This window comes from Bombina bombina, chromosome 7 (assembly GCF_027579735.1).
Source record: "Bombina bombina isolate aBomBom1 chromosome 7, aBomBom1.pri, whole genome shotgun sequence".
NCBI classification, from domain to species: Eukaryota; Metazoa; Chordata; class Amphibia; order Anura; family Bombinatoridae; genus Bombina; species Bombina bombina.
In genome coordinates this window covers 137,644,586-137,662,998 of record NC_069505.1, presented here as the reverse complement: position 1 = coordinate 137,662,998, position 18,413 = coordinate 137,644,586, and the positions used below count along the sequence as shown (strand labels likewise).

The following is an 18,413-nucleotide window of genomic DNA, read 5'->3' as shown; positions in this document are numbered from 1 at the left end:
CCTTTCTACCAAAAACTGCTTCAGAAGAAGAGAATACATCAAAATGGTAGAATTTAGTAAAAGTATGCAAAGAGGACCAAGTCGCTGCTTTGCAAATCTGATCAACTGAAGCTTCATTCCTAAACGCCCAGGAAGTAGAAACTGACCTAGTAGAATGAGCTGTAATCCTCTGAGGCGGAAAACCCGATTTAACATAGGCAAGATGAATTAAAGATTTCAACCAGGATGCCAAAGAAATGGCAGAAGCTTTCTGGCCTTTTCTAGAACCAGAAAAGATGACAAATAGACTAGAAGTCTTTCGGAAAGATTTAGTAGCTTCAACATAATATTTCAAAGCTCTAACAACATCCAAAGAATGTAACGATTTCTCCTTAGAATTCTTAGGATTAGGACATAATGAAGGAACCACGATTTCTCTACTAATGTTGTTGGAATTCACAACCTTAGGTAAAAATTCAAAAGAAGTTCGCAACACCGCCTTATCCTGATGAAAAATCAGAAAAGGAGACTCACAAGAAAGAGCAGATAATTCAGAAACTCTTCTGGCAGAAGAGATGGCCAAAAGGAACAAAACTTTCCAAGAAAGCAATTTAATGTCCAATGAATGCATAGGTTCAAACGGAGGAGCTTGAAGAGCTCCCAGAACCAAATTCAAACTCCATGGAGGAGAAATTGACTTAATGACAGGTTTTATACGAACCAAAGCTTGTACAAAACAATGAATATCAGGAAGAATAGCAATCTTTCTGTGAAAAAGAACAGAAAGAGCAGAGATTTGTCCTTTCAAGGAACTTGCGGACAAACCCTTATCTAAACCATCCTGAAGAAATTGTAATATTCTCGGAATTCTAAAAGAATACCAAGAAAAATGATGAGTAAGACACCAAGAAATATAAGTCTTCCAGACTCTATAATATATCTCTCTAGATACAGATTTACGAGCCTGTAACATAGTATCAATCACAGAGTCAGAGAAACCTCTTTGACTAAGAATCAAGCGTTCAATCTCCATACCTTTAAATTTAAGGATTTCAGATCCGGATGGAAAAAAGGACCTTGCGACAGAAGGTCTGGTCTTAACGGAAGAGTCCATGGTTGGCAAGATGCCATCCGGACAAGATCCGCATACCAAAACCTGTGAGGCCATGCCGGAGCTATTAGCAGAACAAACGAGCATTCCCTCAGAATCTTGGAGATTACTCTTGGAAGAAGAACTAGAGGCGGAAAGATATAGGCAGGATGATAATTCCAAGGAAGTGATAATGCATCCACTGCCTCCGCCTGAGGATCCCGGGATCTGGACAGATACCTGGGAAGTTTCTTGTTTAGATGAGAGGCCATCAGATCTATCTCTGGAAGCCCCCACATTTGAACAATCTGAAGAAATACCTCTGGGTGAAGAGACCATTCGCCCGGATGCAACGTTTGGCGACTGAGATAATCCGCTTCCCAATTGTCTACACCTGGGATATGAACCGCAGAGATTAGACAGGAGCTGGATTCCGCCCAAACCAAAATTCGAGATACTTCTTTCATAGCCAGAGGACTGTGAGTCCCTCCTTGATGATTGATGTATGCCACAGTTGTGACATTGTCTGTCTGAAAACAAATGAACGATTCTCTCTTCAGAAGAGGCCAAAACTGAAGAGCTCTGAAAATTGCACGGAGTTCCAAAATATTGATCGGTAATCTCACCTCCTGAGATTCCCAAACTCCCTGTGCCGTCAGAGATCCCCACACAGCTCCCCAACCTGTGAGACTTGCATCTGTTGAAATTACAGTCCAGGTCGGAAGAACAAAAGAAGCCCCCTGAATTAAACGATGGTGATCTGTCCACCACGTTAGAGAGTGTCGAACAATCGGTTTTAAAGATATTAATTGATATATCTTCGTGTAATCCCTGCACCATTGGTTCAGCATACAGAGCTGAAGAGGTCGCATGTGAAAACGAGCAAAGGGGATCGCGTCCGATGCAGCAGTCATAAGACCTAGAATTTCCATGCATAAGGCTACCGAAGGGAATGATTGAGACTGAAGGTTTCGACAAGCTGTAATCAATTTTAGACGTCTCTTGTCTGTTAAAGACAGAGTCATGGACACTGAATCTATCTGGAAACCCAGAAAGGTTACCCTTGTTTGAGGAATCAAAGAACTTTTTGGTAAATTGATCCTCCAACCATGATCTTGAAGAAACAACACAAGTCGATTCGTATGAGACTCTGCTAAATGTAAAGACTGAGCAAGTACCAAGATATCGTCCAAATAAGGAAATACCACAATACCCTGTTCTCTGATTACAGACAGAAGGGCACCGAGAATCTTTGTGAAAATTCTCGGAGCTGTAGCAAGGCCAAACGGTAGAGCCACAAATTGGTAATGCTTGTCTAGAAAAGAGAATCTCAGGAACTGAAAATGATCTGGATGAATCGGAATATGCAGATATGCATCCTGTAAATCTATTGTGGACATATAATTCCCTTGCTGAACAAAAGGCAATATAGTCCTTACAGTTACCATCTTGAACGTTGGTATCCTTACATAACGATTCAATAATTTTAGATCCAGAACTGGTCTGAAGGAATTCTCCTTCTTTGGTACAATGAAGAGATTTGAATAAAACCCCATCCCCTGTTCCGGAACTGGAACTGGCATAATTACTCCAGCCAACTCTAGATCTGAAACACAATTCAGAAATGCTTGAGCTTTCACTGGATTTACTGGGACACGGGAAAGAAAAAATCTCTTTGCAGGAGGTCTCATCTTGAAACCAATTCTGTACCCTTCTGAAACAATGCTCTGAATCCAAAGATTGTGAACAGAATTGATCCAAATTTCTTTGAAAAAACGTAACCTGCCCCCTACCAGCTGAACTGGAATGAGGGCCGTACCTTCATGTGAACTTAGAAGCAGGCTTTGCCTTTCTAGCAGGCTTGGATTTATTCCAGACTGGAGATGGTTTCCAAACTGATACTGCTCCTGAGGACGAAGGATCAGGCTTTTGTTCTTTGTTGAAACGAAAGGAACGAAAACGATTGTTAGCCCTGTTTTTACCTTTAGATTTTTTATCCTGTGGTAAAAAAGTTCCTTTCCCACCAGTAACAGTTGAAATAATAGAATCCAACTGAGAACCAAATAATTTGTTTCCCTGGAAAGAAATGGAAAGTAGAGTTGATTTAGAAGCCATATCAGCATTCCAAGTCTTAAGCCATAAAGCTCTTCTGGCTAAGATAGCTAGAGACATAAACCTAACATCAACTCTAATAATATCAAAAATGGCATCACAGATAAAATTATTAGCATGCTGAAGAAGAATAATAATATCATGAGAATCACGATTTGCTACTTGTTGCGCTAGGGTTTCCAACCAAAAAGTTGAAGCTGCAGCAACATCAGCCAATGATATAGCAGGTCTAAGAAGAAGATTACCTGAACACAGATAAGCTTTTCTTAGAAAGGATTCAATTTTTCTATCTAAAGGATCCTTAAACGAGGTACCATCTGACGTAGGAATGGTAGTACGTTTAGCAAGGGTAGAAATAGCCCCATCAACTTTAGGGATTTTGTCCCAAAATTCTAACCTGTCAGGCGGAACAGGATATAATTGCTTAAAACGTTTAGAAGGAGTAAATGAATTACCCAATTTATCCCATTCTTTGGAAATCACTGCAGAAATAGCATTAGGAACAGGAAAAACTTCTGGAATAACCGCAGGAGCTTTAAAAACCTTATCCAAACGTATAGAATTAGTATCAAGAGGACTAGAATCCTCTATTTCTAAAGCAATTAGTACTTCTTTAAGTAAAGAGCGAATAAATTCCATCTTAAATAAATATGAAGATTTATCAGCATCAATCTCTGAGATAGAATCCTCTGAACCAGAAGAGTCCAAAGAATCAGAATGATGGTGTTCATTTAAAAATTCATCTGTAGAGAGAGAAGATTTAAAAGACTTTTTACGTTTACTAGAAGGAGAAATAACAGACAAAGCCTTCTTTATGGATTCAGAAACAAAATCTCTTATGTTATCAGGAACATTCTGCACCTTAGATGTTGAGGGAACTGCAACAGGCAATGGTACATTACTAAAGGAAATATTATCTGCTTTAACAAGTTTGTCATGACAATTATTACAAACAACAGCTGGAGGAATAGCTACCAAAAATTTACAGCAGATACACTTAGCTTTGGTAGATCCAGCAGGCAGTGATTTTCCTGTAGTATCTTCTGGCTCAGATGCAACGTGAGACATCTTGCAATATGTAAGAGAAAAAACAACATATAAAGCAAAATAGATCAAATTCCTTATAAGACAGTTTCAGGAATGGGAAAGAATGCCAAATATCAAGCTTCTAGCAACCAGAAGCAATGAAAAATGAGACTGAAATAATGTGGAGACAAAAGCGACGCCCATATTTTTTAGCGCCAAATAAGACGCCCACATTATTTGGCGCCTAAATGCTTTTGGCGCCAAAAATGACGCCACATCCGGAACGCCGACATTTTAAATCTTGAAAACTCATTTTCTATAAACTGCCTCTAGTGATTTCTTAAAGGGATACTAAACCCAATTTTTTTCTTTCATGATTCAGATAGAGAATGCAAATTTTAATCAGCTTTCTAATTTACTCCTAAAAATGGGCAGGCTCCTTAGCTTAGATTCTAGCTTTTTCAAATAAAGATAGCAAAAGAACAAAGAAATGTTTTATAATAGGTGTAAATTAGAAAGTTGCTTAAAATTGCATTCTCTATCTCAGTGTTTTTCAACCAGACTAATTTTCGTTCCTTTCGAAACTTCAAGAGTGGCGCAGCTTCAACTTCCTCCAATACAAAACAAGAGGGACATTTTGCCCAGTCCAAGCTGGTCTGGAGACCTAACCAGGCTTGGAACAAAGGAAAGCAGGCCAAAAAACCTGTTGCTGCCTCTAAGACAGCATGAAAGATCAGCCCCCGATCCGGAAACGGATCTAGTAGGGAGCAGACTTTCTCTGTTCGCCCACTAGTGTGCCGTGAGAGATCCTCAGGTGTGCCGCGGCAGATTGACAACAGTGTGACATATTTTTAAAATTTTGTTAGTTTTTTATTCTGGGCCGTTTTTTTATTTTGAGTGAGATGATGACTGAGGGTAACTGCGCAGCAACAGCTCACCTCCCTAACCCGTGTTCACACTTGGAAGGAACCCCCACCACAACACGTGCCTAGTGCTGGCTCTACACTCAGCACCACGCAAAACTTCAATCCCCCATGCATGCTGGCGCAGCTTTGCTCCTCCTCCAGAACAGTTCCAGCCAGGTCACATCACTCACGTTCCTTCTCAGCACAAGGAACATGACTGGAGGACTGGAGACTCACTAGAGAGGAAGAGGGAGGTGCTCCACATATAATCTTGTGCTCCACAGATAACACTTTTCCCGGTGTGCGGGGGGAGGGGATTTTTCCGGTTCGGGGGTGTCCCTCTTTCAAATTTTGAAATATTGGGAGGTATGTGACAGGCTCATCAGGCATCATTTACAACCATGACATATTAACATTGATTCACAGACAATGATTATGATTGTTTGCGAATGAATGTCAATATGTCATGTATAGTTTGTATAAAGCATGGCATGACAGTGTGTGTGTGTGTGTGTGTATGTATATATATATATATATATATATATATATATATATACACATATATACAGGGAGTGCAGAATTATTAGGCAAGTTGTATTTTTGAGGATTAATTTTATTATTGAACAACAACCATGTTCTCAATGAACCCAAAAAACGAATTAATATCAAAGCTGAATAGTTTTGGAAGTAGTTTTTAGTTTGTTTTTAGTTATAGCTATTTTAGGGGGATATCTGTGTGTGCAGATGACTATTACTGTGCATAATTATTAGGCAACTTAACAAAAAACAAATATATACCCATTTCAATTATTTATTTTTACCAGTGAAACCAATATAACATCTCAACATTCACAAATATACATTTCTGACATTCAAAAACAAAACAAAAACAAATCAGTGACCAATATAGCCACCTTTCTTTGCAAGGACACTCAAAAGCCTGCCATCCATGGATTCTGTCAGTGTTTTGATCTGTTCACCATCAACATTGCGTGCAGCAGCAACCACAGCCTCCCAGACACTGTTCAGAGAGGTGTACTGTTTTCCCTCCTTGTAAATCTCACATTTGATGATGGACCACAGGTTCTCAATGGGGTTCAGATCAGGTGAACAAGGAGGCCATGTCATTAGATTTTCTTCTTTTATACCCTTTCTTGCCAGCCACGCTGTGGAGTACTTGGACGCGTGTGATGGAGCATTGTCCTGCATGAAAATCATGTTTTTCTTGAAGGATGCAGACTTCTTCCTGTACCACTGCTTGAAGAAGGTGTCTTCCAGAAACTGGCAGTAGGACTGGGAGTTGAGCTTGACTCCATCCTCAACCCGAAAAGGCCCCACAAGTTCATCTTTGATGATACCAGCCCAAACCAGTACTCCACCTCCACCTTGCTGGCGTCTGAGTCGGACTGGAGCTCTCTGCCCTTTACCAATCCAGCCACGGGCCCATCCATCTGGCCCATCAAGACTCACTCTCATTTCATCAGTCCATAAAACCTTAGAAAAATCAGTCTTGAGATATTTCTTGGCCCAGTCTTGACGTTTCAGCTTGTGTGTCTTGTTCAGTGGTGGTCGTCTTTCAGCCTTTCTTACCTTGGCCATGTCTCTGAGTATTGCACACCTTGTGCTTTTGGGCACTCCAGTGATGTTGCAGCTCTGAAATATGGCCAAACTGGTGGCAAGTGGCATCTTGGCAGCTGCAAGCTTGACTTTTCTCAGTTCATGGGCAGTTATTTTGCGCCTTGGTTTTTCCACACGCTTCTTGCGACCCTGTTGACTATTTTGAATGAAACGCTTGATTGTTCGATGATCACGCTTCAGAAGCTTTGCAATTTTAAGAGTGCTGCATCCCTCTGCAGATATCTCACTATTTTTGACTTTTCTGAGCCTGTCAAGTCCTTCTTTTGACCCATTTTGCCAAAGGAAAGGAAGTTGCCTAATAATTATGCACACCTGATATAGGGTGTTGATGTCATTAGACCACACCCCTTCTCATTACAGAGATGCACATCACCTAATATGCTTAATTGGTAGTAGGCTTTCGAGCCTATACAGCTTGGAGTAAGACAACATGCATAAAGAGGATGATGTGGTCAAAATACTCATTTGCCTAATAATTCTGCACTCCCTGTATATATATATATATATATATATATATATGCTGTATTGGGCTACAATGTGTGATTTTGTAAAATTTTGGAATGGTGCTGTGCCGCAGGATATTTTAATGTAAAAAAGTGTGCCACGACAAAAAAAAGTTGAAAATCACTGCTCTATCTGAATCATGAAAGAAAAAACAAAATGGGTTTAGTACCCCTTTAACATTTTCCTCTTATATAAGTTTATCATGTATCCTATTGTATTGTTTGATATTTAATGTTCTTTTTCTCATTCTCATGGGTTAATGCGATCACCTTTGTCATTGTGTATTTTAAGTTTTAAATAAAGTATTAAAATGTGAAGAAAAAAAAAAAAAAAGGAGTTGAGTTATACCTACCGAGCATCTTTCTCTTCCATGAGGTCTGGCAGGACATTAACTAAAGCAATGTACAAGAATCCTCCAGATGTAAAAGGTAGAATCCATGCTACCGTTTCCCCTATGAGAAGAAAGTATCAGTACAGTCGGTTACATGCAGCTTATTTCTCTTGGCAATTATGCTTGATCTGTAGCTCAGGAAATCTTTACCTGCACCCTTTGGTGACTGTGCAAGAACTGCAAACCCAGCGCCCAGGATGCCACCCATTGCTGTTGTGAGTTGCATCTTGGCTGCACTCCAGCGATCAAACCCAGCACGAAGTAGGATGGCAAAATCCCCAACCTGACAAAAAAAATGCACAGGGGAAATTGTTAGCTCTGTGATGCACAACTGGTGAAGAGCTTCAGATGTTGTAAAAAAACCATTTACCTCATGTGGGATCTCATGCAAAAGTATGGCTATAGTGGTGAGAACGCCCACCTGGAAAGGAAAGGATTAACGTCACTAACTGGTAAATCCAGTCATGAAACACAGAGGAAACAAGAGAGGTACTCACCTTTCTACTGACCAAAAAACTACCAGCCACTGCCATGCCATGAGTGAAGTTATCAATAGTATTTGCTAGCAGATTGAGATACCCACTGGCCTGAGAGAGAACAAAAACAGAATTATGCAAACCTAGCAGATTGAGATACCCACTGGCCTGAGAGAGAACAGAAAAAGAATTATGCAAACCGGTTTACATATAACATTGGTGCAGGATAATGATTTAAAAGGAACACAAAAGTTAACATTAAAACTTCAAATCCAAATTTACTTGAGCTAGCAATGCTCTTCAACAAAGCATAACAAGAACAAAAATGCCTTGATCATTATAAGGCAGCAGCATTTGCAACAATATCTATTACAAGATTATACATTGTTGCTAACACTTCTCCTAGTAGTGCTCAACAATGTTTAAAGTGATTGTAAACTTTAATGAATTAAAGCCCAGTATCAAATAATACTCTTAAAAACAGGGGAACTTTAATTCTTTAAACTTTTTAAAAAATAATTACATCTGCATTATAGTAAACATAACGGCGATCCTCTGCCTGCATCTGCGGTGTTCTTTAGCAGATTAATGACGAATCCGGCTTCCTCCAATCATTGTGGCGTCCCTTTGGCATCCAGCTCATTGGGCAACGCAACGATTGGAGGAAGCCGGATTCGTCATCAATCTGCTAAAGAAAGCAGGAGATGCGAGCGGAGGATCGGCATTATGTTAACCATAACGCAAAGGTATGTATTTTAAAAAGAATAAGCGTCTTTGTAAAGTTTAATTAAAGTGCTCCTGTTTTTAAGAGTATTATTTGATACTGGACTTTAATTAAAGTTTACAATCACTTTAACACCGCTAAAAATATTGGTGCAAACACTGCTGTCTTATAGTGCTTAAAGTGATACGAAACCCAAAACTTTTCTTTTGTGATTCAGACAGAACAAAACATTTTAATAAAGTTTCCAATTTACTTCTATTATGAAATTTGCTTTGTTCTCATGATATTCTTTGTTGAAGAGATACCTAGGTAGGTGTCTGGAGCACTACATGGCAGGAAATGGTGCTGCCCTCTAGTGCTCTTGCAAATGGATAACATTCTTACAAAACTGCTGCCATATAGTGCTCCAGAAATGGGCCGGCTCCTAAGCTTTACATCCCTGCTTTTCACAAAAAGATACCAAAGAACAAAGAAAATTGATAATAGAAGTAAATTAGAAAGTTGTTTATAATCACACTATCTGAATCATGAAAGATACATTTTGGGTTTCATATACCTTTAAGACATGTGAATGCTAACTAGGTATGCCCTTCAACAAAGCATGTCAAAAGAACATAAGTTACTTCTATGATCAAATTTGCTACATTTAAAATGGTATGCTGTTTCAAATCATGAAATTTAAATTTGACTTTACTATACCTTTAATTTTTGATATATGCATATTATATTTCAGCAACTGAGCACCACATTGCAAATAAACTTTATACAAAATACTTGTTTTATAAGCATTTAAAAAGAAAATTTATGATTACCTGATAAATGTATTTCTTTTTTGACACAATGAGTCCACGGATCATCTTAATTACTAATGGGATATTCACCTCCTGGTCAGCAGGAGTCGGCAAAGAGCACCACAGTAGAGCTGTTAAATAGCTCCTCCCTTCCCTCCCACTCCAGTCATTCGACCGAAGTTAAAGGGCCACTCAATAAAAATTAAACTTTCATTATTCAGATAGAGCATGCCATTTTAAACAACTTTCCAATTTGCTTCTATTAACAAAATGTGCACAGTCTTTTTATATTTAAATTTTTTGAGTCACCAGCTCCTACTGAGCATGTGCAAGAATAAGTGTGTATGCATTTGTGAATGGCTGATGGCTGTCACATGGTACGTGTATGCATTTGTGATTGGCTGATGGCTGTCACATGGTACAGGGGGAGTGGAAAAATACATAACATTTAATTGTCAGAATAAAAATCTACTACTCATTTGAAGTTCAGACTAAGTGCTATTGCATTGTCTTGTTACCTTGCATTTGCCGATTATGCAAATCTACTGTGTTGACTGGTCCTTTAAGGAAAGAGAGGAAAACCAAGGTGCAGAGGTGTCTGAAGCTTATAATAACTAACAACCTGTCTTACAAGAGCAGGGCGGGCCGTGGACATTTATCAGGTAAAGCATGAATATTCTTTTCTTTTTTATGACACGATGAGTCCACGGATCATCTTAATTACTAATGGGATTCAATACCGAAGCTAGAGTACACTGATGATACGGGAGGGACAAGACAGGGAACCTAAATGGAAGGCACCACTGCTTAAAGATCCTTTCTCCCAAAAGCGGCCTCAGCCGAGGCAAAAGTGTCAAATTTGTAAAACTTTGAAAAAGTGTGAAGAGAGGACCAAGTTGCAGCCTAGCAAATCTGTTCCACAGAAACTTCATTTTGGAATGCCCATGGAGGCAGAATGGAATGAGCCGTAACCCTCTCGGGAGGCTGCTGTTCAGCAGTCTCATATGCAAAACGTATGATAATCTTCAGCCAAAAGAAAGAGAAGTAGCCGTAGCTTATTGTCCCTTACGTTTTCACGAGAAAACCACAAACCAAGCAGAAGACTGAGGAAAATCCTTAGTCGCCTACAGGTAAAATTTTAAGGCACGGACTACGTTCAAATTGTGCAGAAGCCGTTCCTTCTGAGAAGTAGGATTAGGAAACAAGGAAGGAACAACAATCTCCTGATTAATGTTCCGATCAGAAACAACTTTAGGAAGAAATCCTAATTTAGTACGTAAAACTACCTTATCTGAATGAAATATAAGGTAAGGGGATTCGTATTGCAATGCCGAGAGCTCTGATACTCTGCGAGCAGAAGAAATAGCAACAAGAAATAAAACTTTCCAAGATAACAACTTAATATCTAAGGAATGCATGGGCTCAAACGGAGCACTTTGAAGAACCTTGAGAACTAAATTAAGACTCCATGGAGGAGTAACTGGTTTGAACACAGGCCTGATCCTGACCAAGGCCTGACAAAAAGATTGTACATCTGGGACATCCGCCAGACGTTTGTGTAACAAAACAGATAAGGCAGAGATTTGACCCTTTAAGGAACTTGTGGATAATCCCTTCTCCAAACCCTCTTGGAGAAAAGACAAAATTCTAGGAATCCTAAACCTACTCCATGAGTAGCCCTTGGATTCACACCAATAGAGATATTTAGGCCAAATTTTATGGTAAATCCTTCTAGTTACAGGCTTACGAGCCTGAATCATGGTCTCTATGACCGAATCCGAAAACCCCCGCTTGGATAAAATTAAGCGTTCAATCTCCAAGCAGTCAGCTTCAGAGAAACTAGATTTGGGTGCAGGAAGGGCCCCTGAATCAGAAGATCCTTTCTCAACGGAAGTCTCCAAGGTGGCAGAGATGCCATCTCCACCAGATCTGCATACCAAATCCTGCGAGGCCAGGTCGGTGCTATGAGGATCACAAGGCCCTCTCCCGTTGGATTCAAGCAATTACCTGAGGGAGAAGAGCAAACGGAGGAAATAGGTATGCTAGACTGAAGTTCCAAGGAACCGCCAGAGCATCTATCAGTTCCGCCTGGGGGTCCCTGGACCTCGACCCGTATCTTGGGAGCTTGGCATTCTGTCGAGATGCCATGAGATCCAATCCGGCTGACCCCACTTTAGAATCAGGTTGGAGAACACTTCCGGATGGAGTTCCCACTCCTCTGGATGGAAGGTCTGCCTGCTCAGGAAAGCCGCCTCCCAGTTGTCCACCCCTGGGAAGTGGATCGCCGATATGCAACAAGAGTGGACCTCCGTCCACTGGATTATTTTGGTTACCTCTGTCATCGCTAAGGAACTCCTCGCTCCTCCCTGATGATTGATATAAGCCACTGAAGTTATATTGTCCGACTGGAACCTGATAAACTGGACCGAGGCTAACTGGGGCCAGACCAAAGGGACATTGAAGACCGCTCTCAGTTCTAGAATGTTTATAGGAAGAACAGACTCTGACTAAGTCCAAACTCCCTGAGCTTTTAGGGAGCCCCAGACTGCTCCCCACCCTAGAAGGCTGGCGTCTATGTCACAATTACCCAAGGTGGTCTGCGAAAGCAGGTTCCCTGGAAAAGGTGATCCAGAGACAACCACCATTGAAGAGAATCCCTTGTCTCCTGCTCCTAGTAGTATTCGAGGAGACAAGTCAGCATAATCTCCGTTCCATTGCATGAGCATGCTTAACTGCAGAGGTCTGAGGTGAAACTTAGCAAACGGGATGATGTCCATTGCTGCCACCATCAGCCCGATATACTCCATGCAATGAGCCACTAATGGCCGAGGAGTGGACTGAAGGACTAGGCAAGTATAGATAATCTTTGATTTCCTGACTTCTGTCAGAAAAATCTTCATAGACAGGGAATCTATTATGGTCCCTAAAAAAGTTACCCTTGTATTTGGAACTAAGGAACTCTTTTCCAAATTTACCTTCCCCCTGTGAGATCGTAGAAAAAAATAACACCATGTCGGTGTGGGACCTTGCTTGTTAAATGGGATGACGCCTGGACCAGGATGTCGTCCAGATAGGGCGCTACTGCAATGCCCCGTGACCGAAGCACAGCCAACAGCGACCCCAGAACCTTTGTGAAAAATCTGGGAGCTGTGGCAAGACCGAAAGGCAGAACCACGAACTGGAAGAGTTTGTCCAGGAAGGCAAACCTTAGGAACTTGTGATGATCCCTGTGAATAGGAACATGCAGGTACGCGTCTTTTAAATCCACTGTTGTCATAAATTGACCCTCCTGGATCAAGGGAAGAATGGAACGAATAGTTTCCATCTTGCAGGACGGTACTCTGAAAATTTTGTTAGACTCTTGAAATCTAAAATTGTAATGAAGGTTCCCTAATTTTTGGAAACCCCAAACAGATTGGAATAAAATCTCAGACCCTGTTCCTGTATGGGAAAAGGGACTATTACTCCCATGTCGGAGAGGTCTGTCACACATTCAAGAACACCTCTCCTACTTCGTAGAAAGAATAGAAAAAAGGAATCGCCAAAGGCTAGTCTTAGATGACTCATTCTCAAAATCAAGGTCTTAACCATTTGATTTTTGAGCCGATATGGTAAGCATGAAACCTTAGCTTCCCACATAATACGTGACGGGAAGTCACTAATAGAAATAAAATCCTATTTTTGATTTCCTCGAGGGGAGTGTCCGTCCGAATAGAACCAGACAGCGCATGCACCATTATGCTGCCGCATAAGGCAGCCATATCAAACCTAGGTTGCCGTCCTGAACAACCCCACTATATTTATGGACTCCTCAAGGAAACAACTATTCTCTACAGGAATAGAAGGTCTCTTGGCCAGCGTGGAATTATTCATCTGTCGAGACTCCCTGAGGAATCCGCTAAGGGAAACCTCTCCTTTCAAAATAGGAAATGTAGGAAAAAAGGGGTACCCATTCTCTCTCCTTCTTTAGTAATGATCACAGAATCTTGATCTGGTACAACATAAAATAACGACTATGATGTCGTTCCAGAGAAACTAAAACCTCCTTAAGTAATAGACGGAGTTGGTCTAGCTTAAACCTGAAAGATACTACTTCAGTATCAGCAGGAGAAATTATACTGTCAAAATCTGAGAATTCATTCTCAGATGCTATCGAAATATCCTCAGGCTTTTGGGAAAGGACCTCAGAGATAGCAACAACTGACAGAAATCTCGCTCACTGAATGTTTAGTTTTCCTCTTGCACTATCCCTGCAGCATGGGAAAAGCCAACAGCGCATCCTGGACCGCCTGGTACGAGAGGGAAGCGATGTCTTGCAAGGTAACTCCAGAAGGAGTTGGAGGAAGCGCAGGACACTGGTTGAAAGGACGCTAAGTTTCTTGGGAAACTTGAGGAGAAGCTGCAGAATATATTTAACATTGTCAGTATGCATCTGACCAGCATCCTAGACAGTGTTGGCTCTGTGTTTTTTTTTTTTTTTTTTTAATAAAAGCAGCATTCCACCTTGCTGCCCAAGTTGTCAACACTGGCAATTTACAGGCGTTGAAAAAAACCTCTCAATACATGATGAACAGAACGTTTTGTTCGTCAAAGTATAAGAAACAAAATTTATGCTTATTTGATAAATTTCTCTTGTGGTGTATCCAGTCCATGGATTCATCCATTACTTGTGGGATATTCTCCTTCCCAACAGGAAGCTGCAAGAGGACACCCACAGCAGAGCTGTCTATATAGCTCCTCCCCTAACTGCCACTCCCAGTCATTCGACCGAAGACAAGCAAGAGAAAGGAGAAACTATAGGGTGCAGTGGTGACTGTAGTTTAAAAATAAAAAACTACTGCCTTAAAATGACAGGGCGGGCCGTGGACTGGATACACCACAAGAGAAATAAATTTATCAGGTAAGCATAAATTTTATTTTCTCTTGTAGGGTGTATCCAGTCCACGGATTCATCCATTACTTGTGGGATACCAATACCAAAGCTATAGGACACGGATGAAGGGAGGGACAAGGCAGGCGCTTAAACGGAAGGCACCACTGCCTGTAAGACCTTTCTCCCAAAAATAGCCTCCGATGAAGCAAAAATTTGTAGAATTTAGAAAAAGTATGAAGCGAAGACCAAGTCGCCGCCTAACAAATCTGTTCAACAGAAGCCTCATTCTTAAAAGCCCATGTGGAAGCTACCGCTCTAGTGGAATGAGCTGTAATTCGTTCAGGAGGCTGCTGGCCAGCAGTCTCTTAAGCTAAGCGTATTATACTTCTTAGCCAAAAAGAAAGAGAAATACAGAAGCCTTTTGGCCTCTCCTCTGTCCAGAGTAGACCACAAACAAAGCAGACGTTTGACGAAAATCCTTTGTAGCTTGTAAATAAAATTTTAAAGCACGAACCACATCAAGATTGTGTAATAGACGTTCCTTCTTTGAAGAAGGATTAGGACATAGTGAAGGAACAACAATCTCCTGATTGATATTTTTATTAGATACCACCTTAGGAAGAAAACCAGGTTTGGTACGTAACACTACCTTATCTGCATGGAAAATGAGATAAGGGGAATCACATTGTAAAGCAGATAACTCCGAAACTCTTCGAGCTGAGGAGATAGCTACTAAAAACAAAACTTTCCAAGATAAAAGTTTAATATCTATGGAATGCAAAGGTTCAAATGGAACCCCTTGAAGAACTTTAAGAACTAAATTGAAACTCCATGGCGGAGCGACAGGTTTAAACACAGGCTTGATTCTAACCAAAGCCTGACAAAACGCCTGAACGTCTGGAACCTCAGCCAGACGTTTGTGCAAAAGAATAGACAGAGCAGAAATCTGTCCCTTTAAGGAACTAGCTGACAATCCCTTCTCCAATCCTTCTTGGAGAAAAGATAATATCCTAGGAATCCTGACCTTACTCCACGAGTAACCCTTGGATTCACACCAATGAAGATATTTACACCATATCTTAGGATAGATTTTCCTGGTGACAGGCTTTCAAGCCTGAATTAAGGTATCAATGACCGACTCGGAAAAACCACGCTTTGATAAAATCAAGCGTTCAATCTTCAAGCAGTCAGACGCAGAGAAATTAGATTTGGATGTTTGAAGGGACCTTGAAGTAGAGGGTCCTGCCTCAGCGGCAGAGTCCATGGTGGAAAGGATGACATGTCCACCAGATCTGCATACCAAGTCCTGCGTGGCCACGCAGGAGCTATCAAAATCACTGAAGCTCTCTCCTGCTTGATCTTGGCAATCAGACGAGGGAGCAGAGGAAACGGTGGAAACACATAAGCCAGGCTGAAGGACCAAGGGGCTGCTAGAGCATCTATCAGCGCTGCCTTGGGATCCCTGGACCTGGATCCGTAACAAGGAAGCTTGGCGTTCTGTCGAGACGACATGAGATAACAGTTCTGGTTTGCCCCAAAGTTGAATCAACTGGACAAATACCTCCGGATGGAGTTCCCACTCCCCCGGATGAAAAGTCTGCCGACTTAGAAAATCCGCCTCCCAGTTCTCTACTCCTGGGATATGGATAGCTGATAGATGGCAAGTGTGAACCTATGCCCATAGAATTATTTTTGAAACCTCCAACATTGCTAGGGAACTCCTTGTTCCCCCTTGATGGTTGATGTAGGCAACAGTCGTGATATTGTCAGACTGAAATCTGATGAACCTGGCCGCAGCAAGCTGAGGCCAAGCCTGAAGAGCATTGAATATCGCTCTTAGTTCCAGAATGTTTATCAGAAGGAGTGCCTCCTCCTGAGTCCACGAGCCCTGAGCCTTCAGGGAGTTCCAGACTGCACCCCAGCCCAGAAGGCTGGCATCTGTCGTTACTATTGTCCAATCTGGCCTGCGGAAGGTCATACCCTTGGACAGATGGACCCGAGATAGCCAAGAATCCCTGGTCTCTTGATCCAGATTTAGTAGAGGGGACAAATCTGTGTAATCCCCATTCCACTGACTGAGCATGCAAAGTTGCAGCGGTCTGAGATGTAGTCGGGCAAATGGCAAAATGTCTATTGCCGCTACCATTAAGCCGATTACTTCCATACACTGAGCCACTGAAGGGCGAGAAGTGGAATAAAGAAAACTGCAGGAATTTAGAAGTTTTGACAACCTGGTCTCTGTCAGGTAAATCTTCATTTCTACAGAATCTATCAGAGTTCCTAGGAAGGAAACTCTTGTGAAAGGGGATAGAGAACTCTTTTATTCGTTCACCTTCCACCCATGCGACCTCAGGAATGCCAGAACAATGTCCGTATGGGACCTGACGATTTGAAAGTTCGACGCCTGTATCAGAATGTTGTCTAGGTAAGGGGCTACTGCTATACCTCGCTGTCTTAGGACCGCTAGGAGTGACCCGTAAAGATTCTTGGTGCTGTGGCTAACCCAAAGGGAAGAGCCACAAACTGGTAATGCCTGTCTAGGAAGGCGAACCTGAGAAACCGGTGATGATCTCTGTGTATCGGAATGTGAAGATAAGCATCCTTTAAGTCCACGGTAGTCATATATTGACCCTCCTGGATCATAGGTATGATGGTTCGAATAGTCTCCATCTTGAAGGATGGGACCCTGAGAAATTTGTTTAAGATCTTGAGATCTAAGATTGGTCTGAATGTTCCCTCTTTCTTGGGAACTACAAACAGATTTGAATAGAAGCCTTGTCCCTGTTCCTCCTTTGGAACTGGGTGAATCACTCCCATAACTAGGAGGTCTTGAACACAATGTAAGAATGCCTCTCTCTTTATCTGGTTTGCAGATAATTGTGAGAGAGATGAAATCTCCCTTTTGGGGAAGAAGCTTTGAAATCCAGAAGATATCCCTGGGACAATTTCCAACGCCCAGGAATCCTGGACATCTCTTGCCCAAGCCTGGGCGAAGAAAAAAAGTCTGCCCCCTACTAGATCCATTTCCGGATCGGGGGGTGATCCTTCATGCTGTCTTAGAGGCAGCAGCAGGTTTTTTGGCCTTCTTTCCCTTGTTCCAAACCTGGTTAGGTCTCCAGACCGGTCAAAATTTCCCTCTTGTTTTGTATTAGAGGAAGTTGAAGCTGCGCCACTCTTGAAGTATAGAAAGGAACGAAAATTAGTCTGTTTGGTCCTTAATTTGTTGGACCTATACTGAGGAAGGCGTGACCTTTTCCTCCAGTAATATCAGAAATGATCTCCTTCAGACCAGGCCCGAATAGGGTCTGCCCCTTGAAGGGAATGTTGAGAAGCTTAGACTTTGAAGTAACGTCGGCTGACCAGGATTTAAGCCATAGCGCCCTACGCGCCTGAATAGCAAAACCTGAATTTTTAGCCGTTAGCTTGGTTAAATGAACAACGGCGTCAGAAACAAATGAATTGGCTAGCTTAAGAGCTTTAAGCTTGTCAAGGATATCATCCAACGGGGTTTCTACCTGTAGAGCCTCTTCTAGAGACTCAAACCAGAAGGCCGCAGCAGCAGTCACTGGGGCAATGCATGCAAGGGGCTGGAGAATAAAACCTTGTTGAATAAAAATTTTCTTAAGGTAACCCTCAAATTTTTTGTCCATTGGATCTAGAAAAGCACAAATGTCCTCGACCGGGATAGTTGTACGCTTCACTAGGGGTAGAGACTGCTCCCTCCACCTTAGGGACAGTTTGCCACAAGTCCCGTGTAGCGGCATCTATAGGAAACATCTTTTTAAAAACAGGAGGGGGAGAAAACGGTACACCTGGTCTATCCCATTCCTTAGTAATAATTTCTGAAAACCTCTTAGGGATTGGAAAAACAGACACTGCATAGTATTTATCCAATTTACACAAT

The 18,413-nt window shown here is 41.6% G+C and overlaps 1 protein-coding gene across 1 annotated transcript in view; it reads right to left on the bottom strand.

The window, feature by feature from the left end:
* Positions 1 to 18,413, bottom strand: part of SLC39A13 (solute carrier family 39 member 13) — a 136,345-nt gene that overhangs the window by 13,176 nt on the left and 104,756 nt on the right. Inside the window, exons 6-9 of the mRNA XM_053720341.1 lie at positions 8,143 to 8,232; positions 8,016 to 8,066; positions 7,796 to 7,928; positions 7,607 to 7,706 (exon numbers count right to left, since the gene is read on the bottom strand). Coding sequence (XP_053576316.1) covers positions 7,607 to 7,706; positions 7,796 to 7,928; positions 8,016 to 8,066; positions 8,143 to 8,232 — 374 coding nt within the window. The remainder of the gene's footprint in view (positions 1 to 7,606; positions 7,707 to 7,795; positions 7,929 to 8,015; positions 8,067 to 8,142; positions 8,233 to 18,413) is intronic.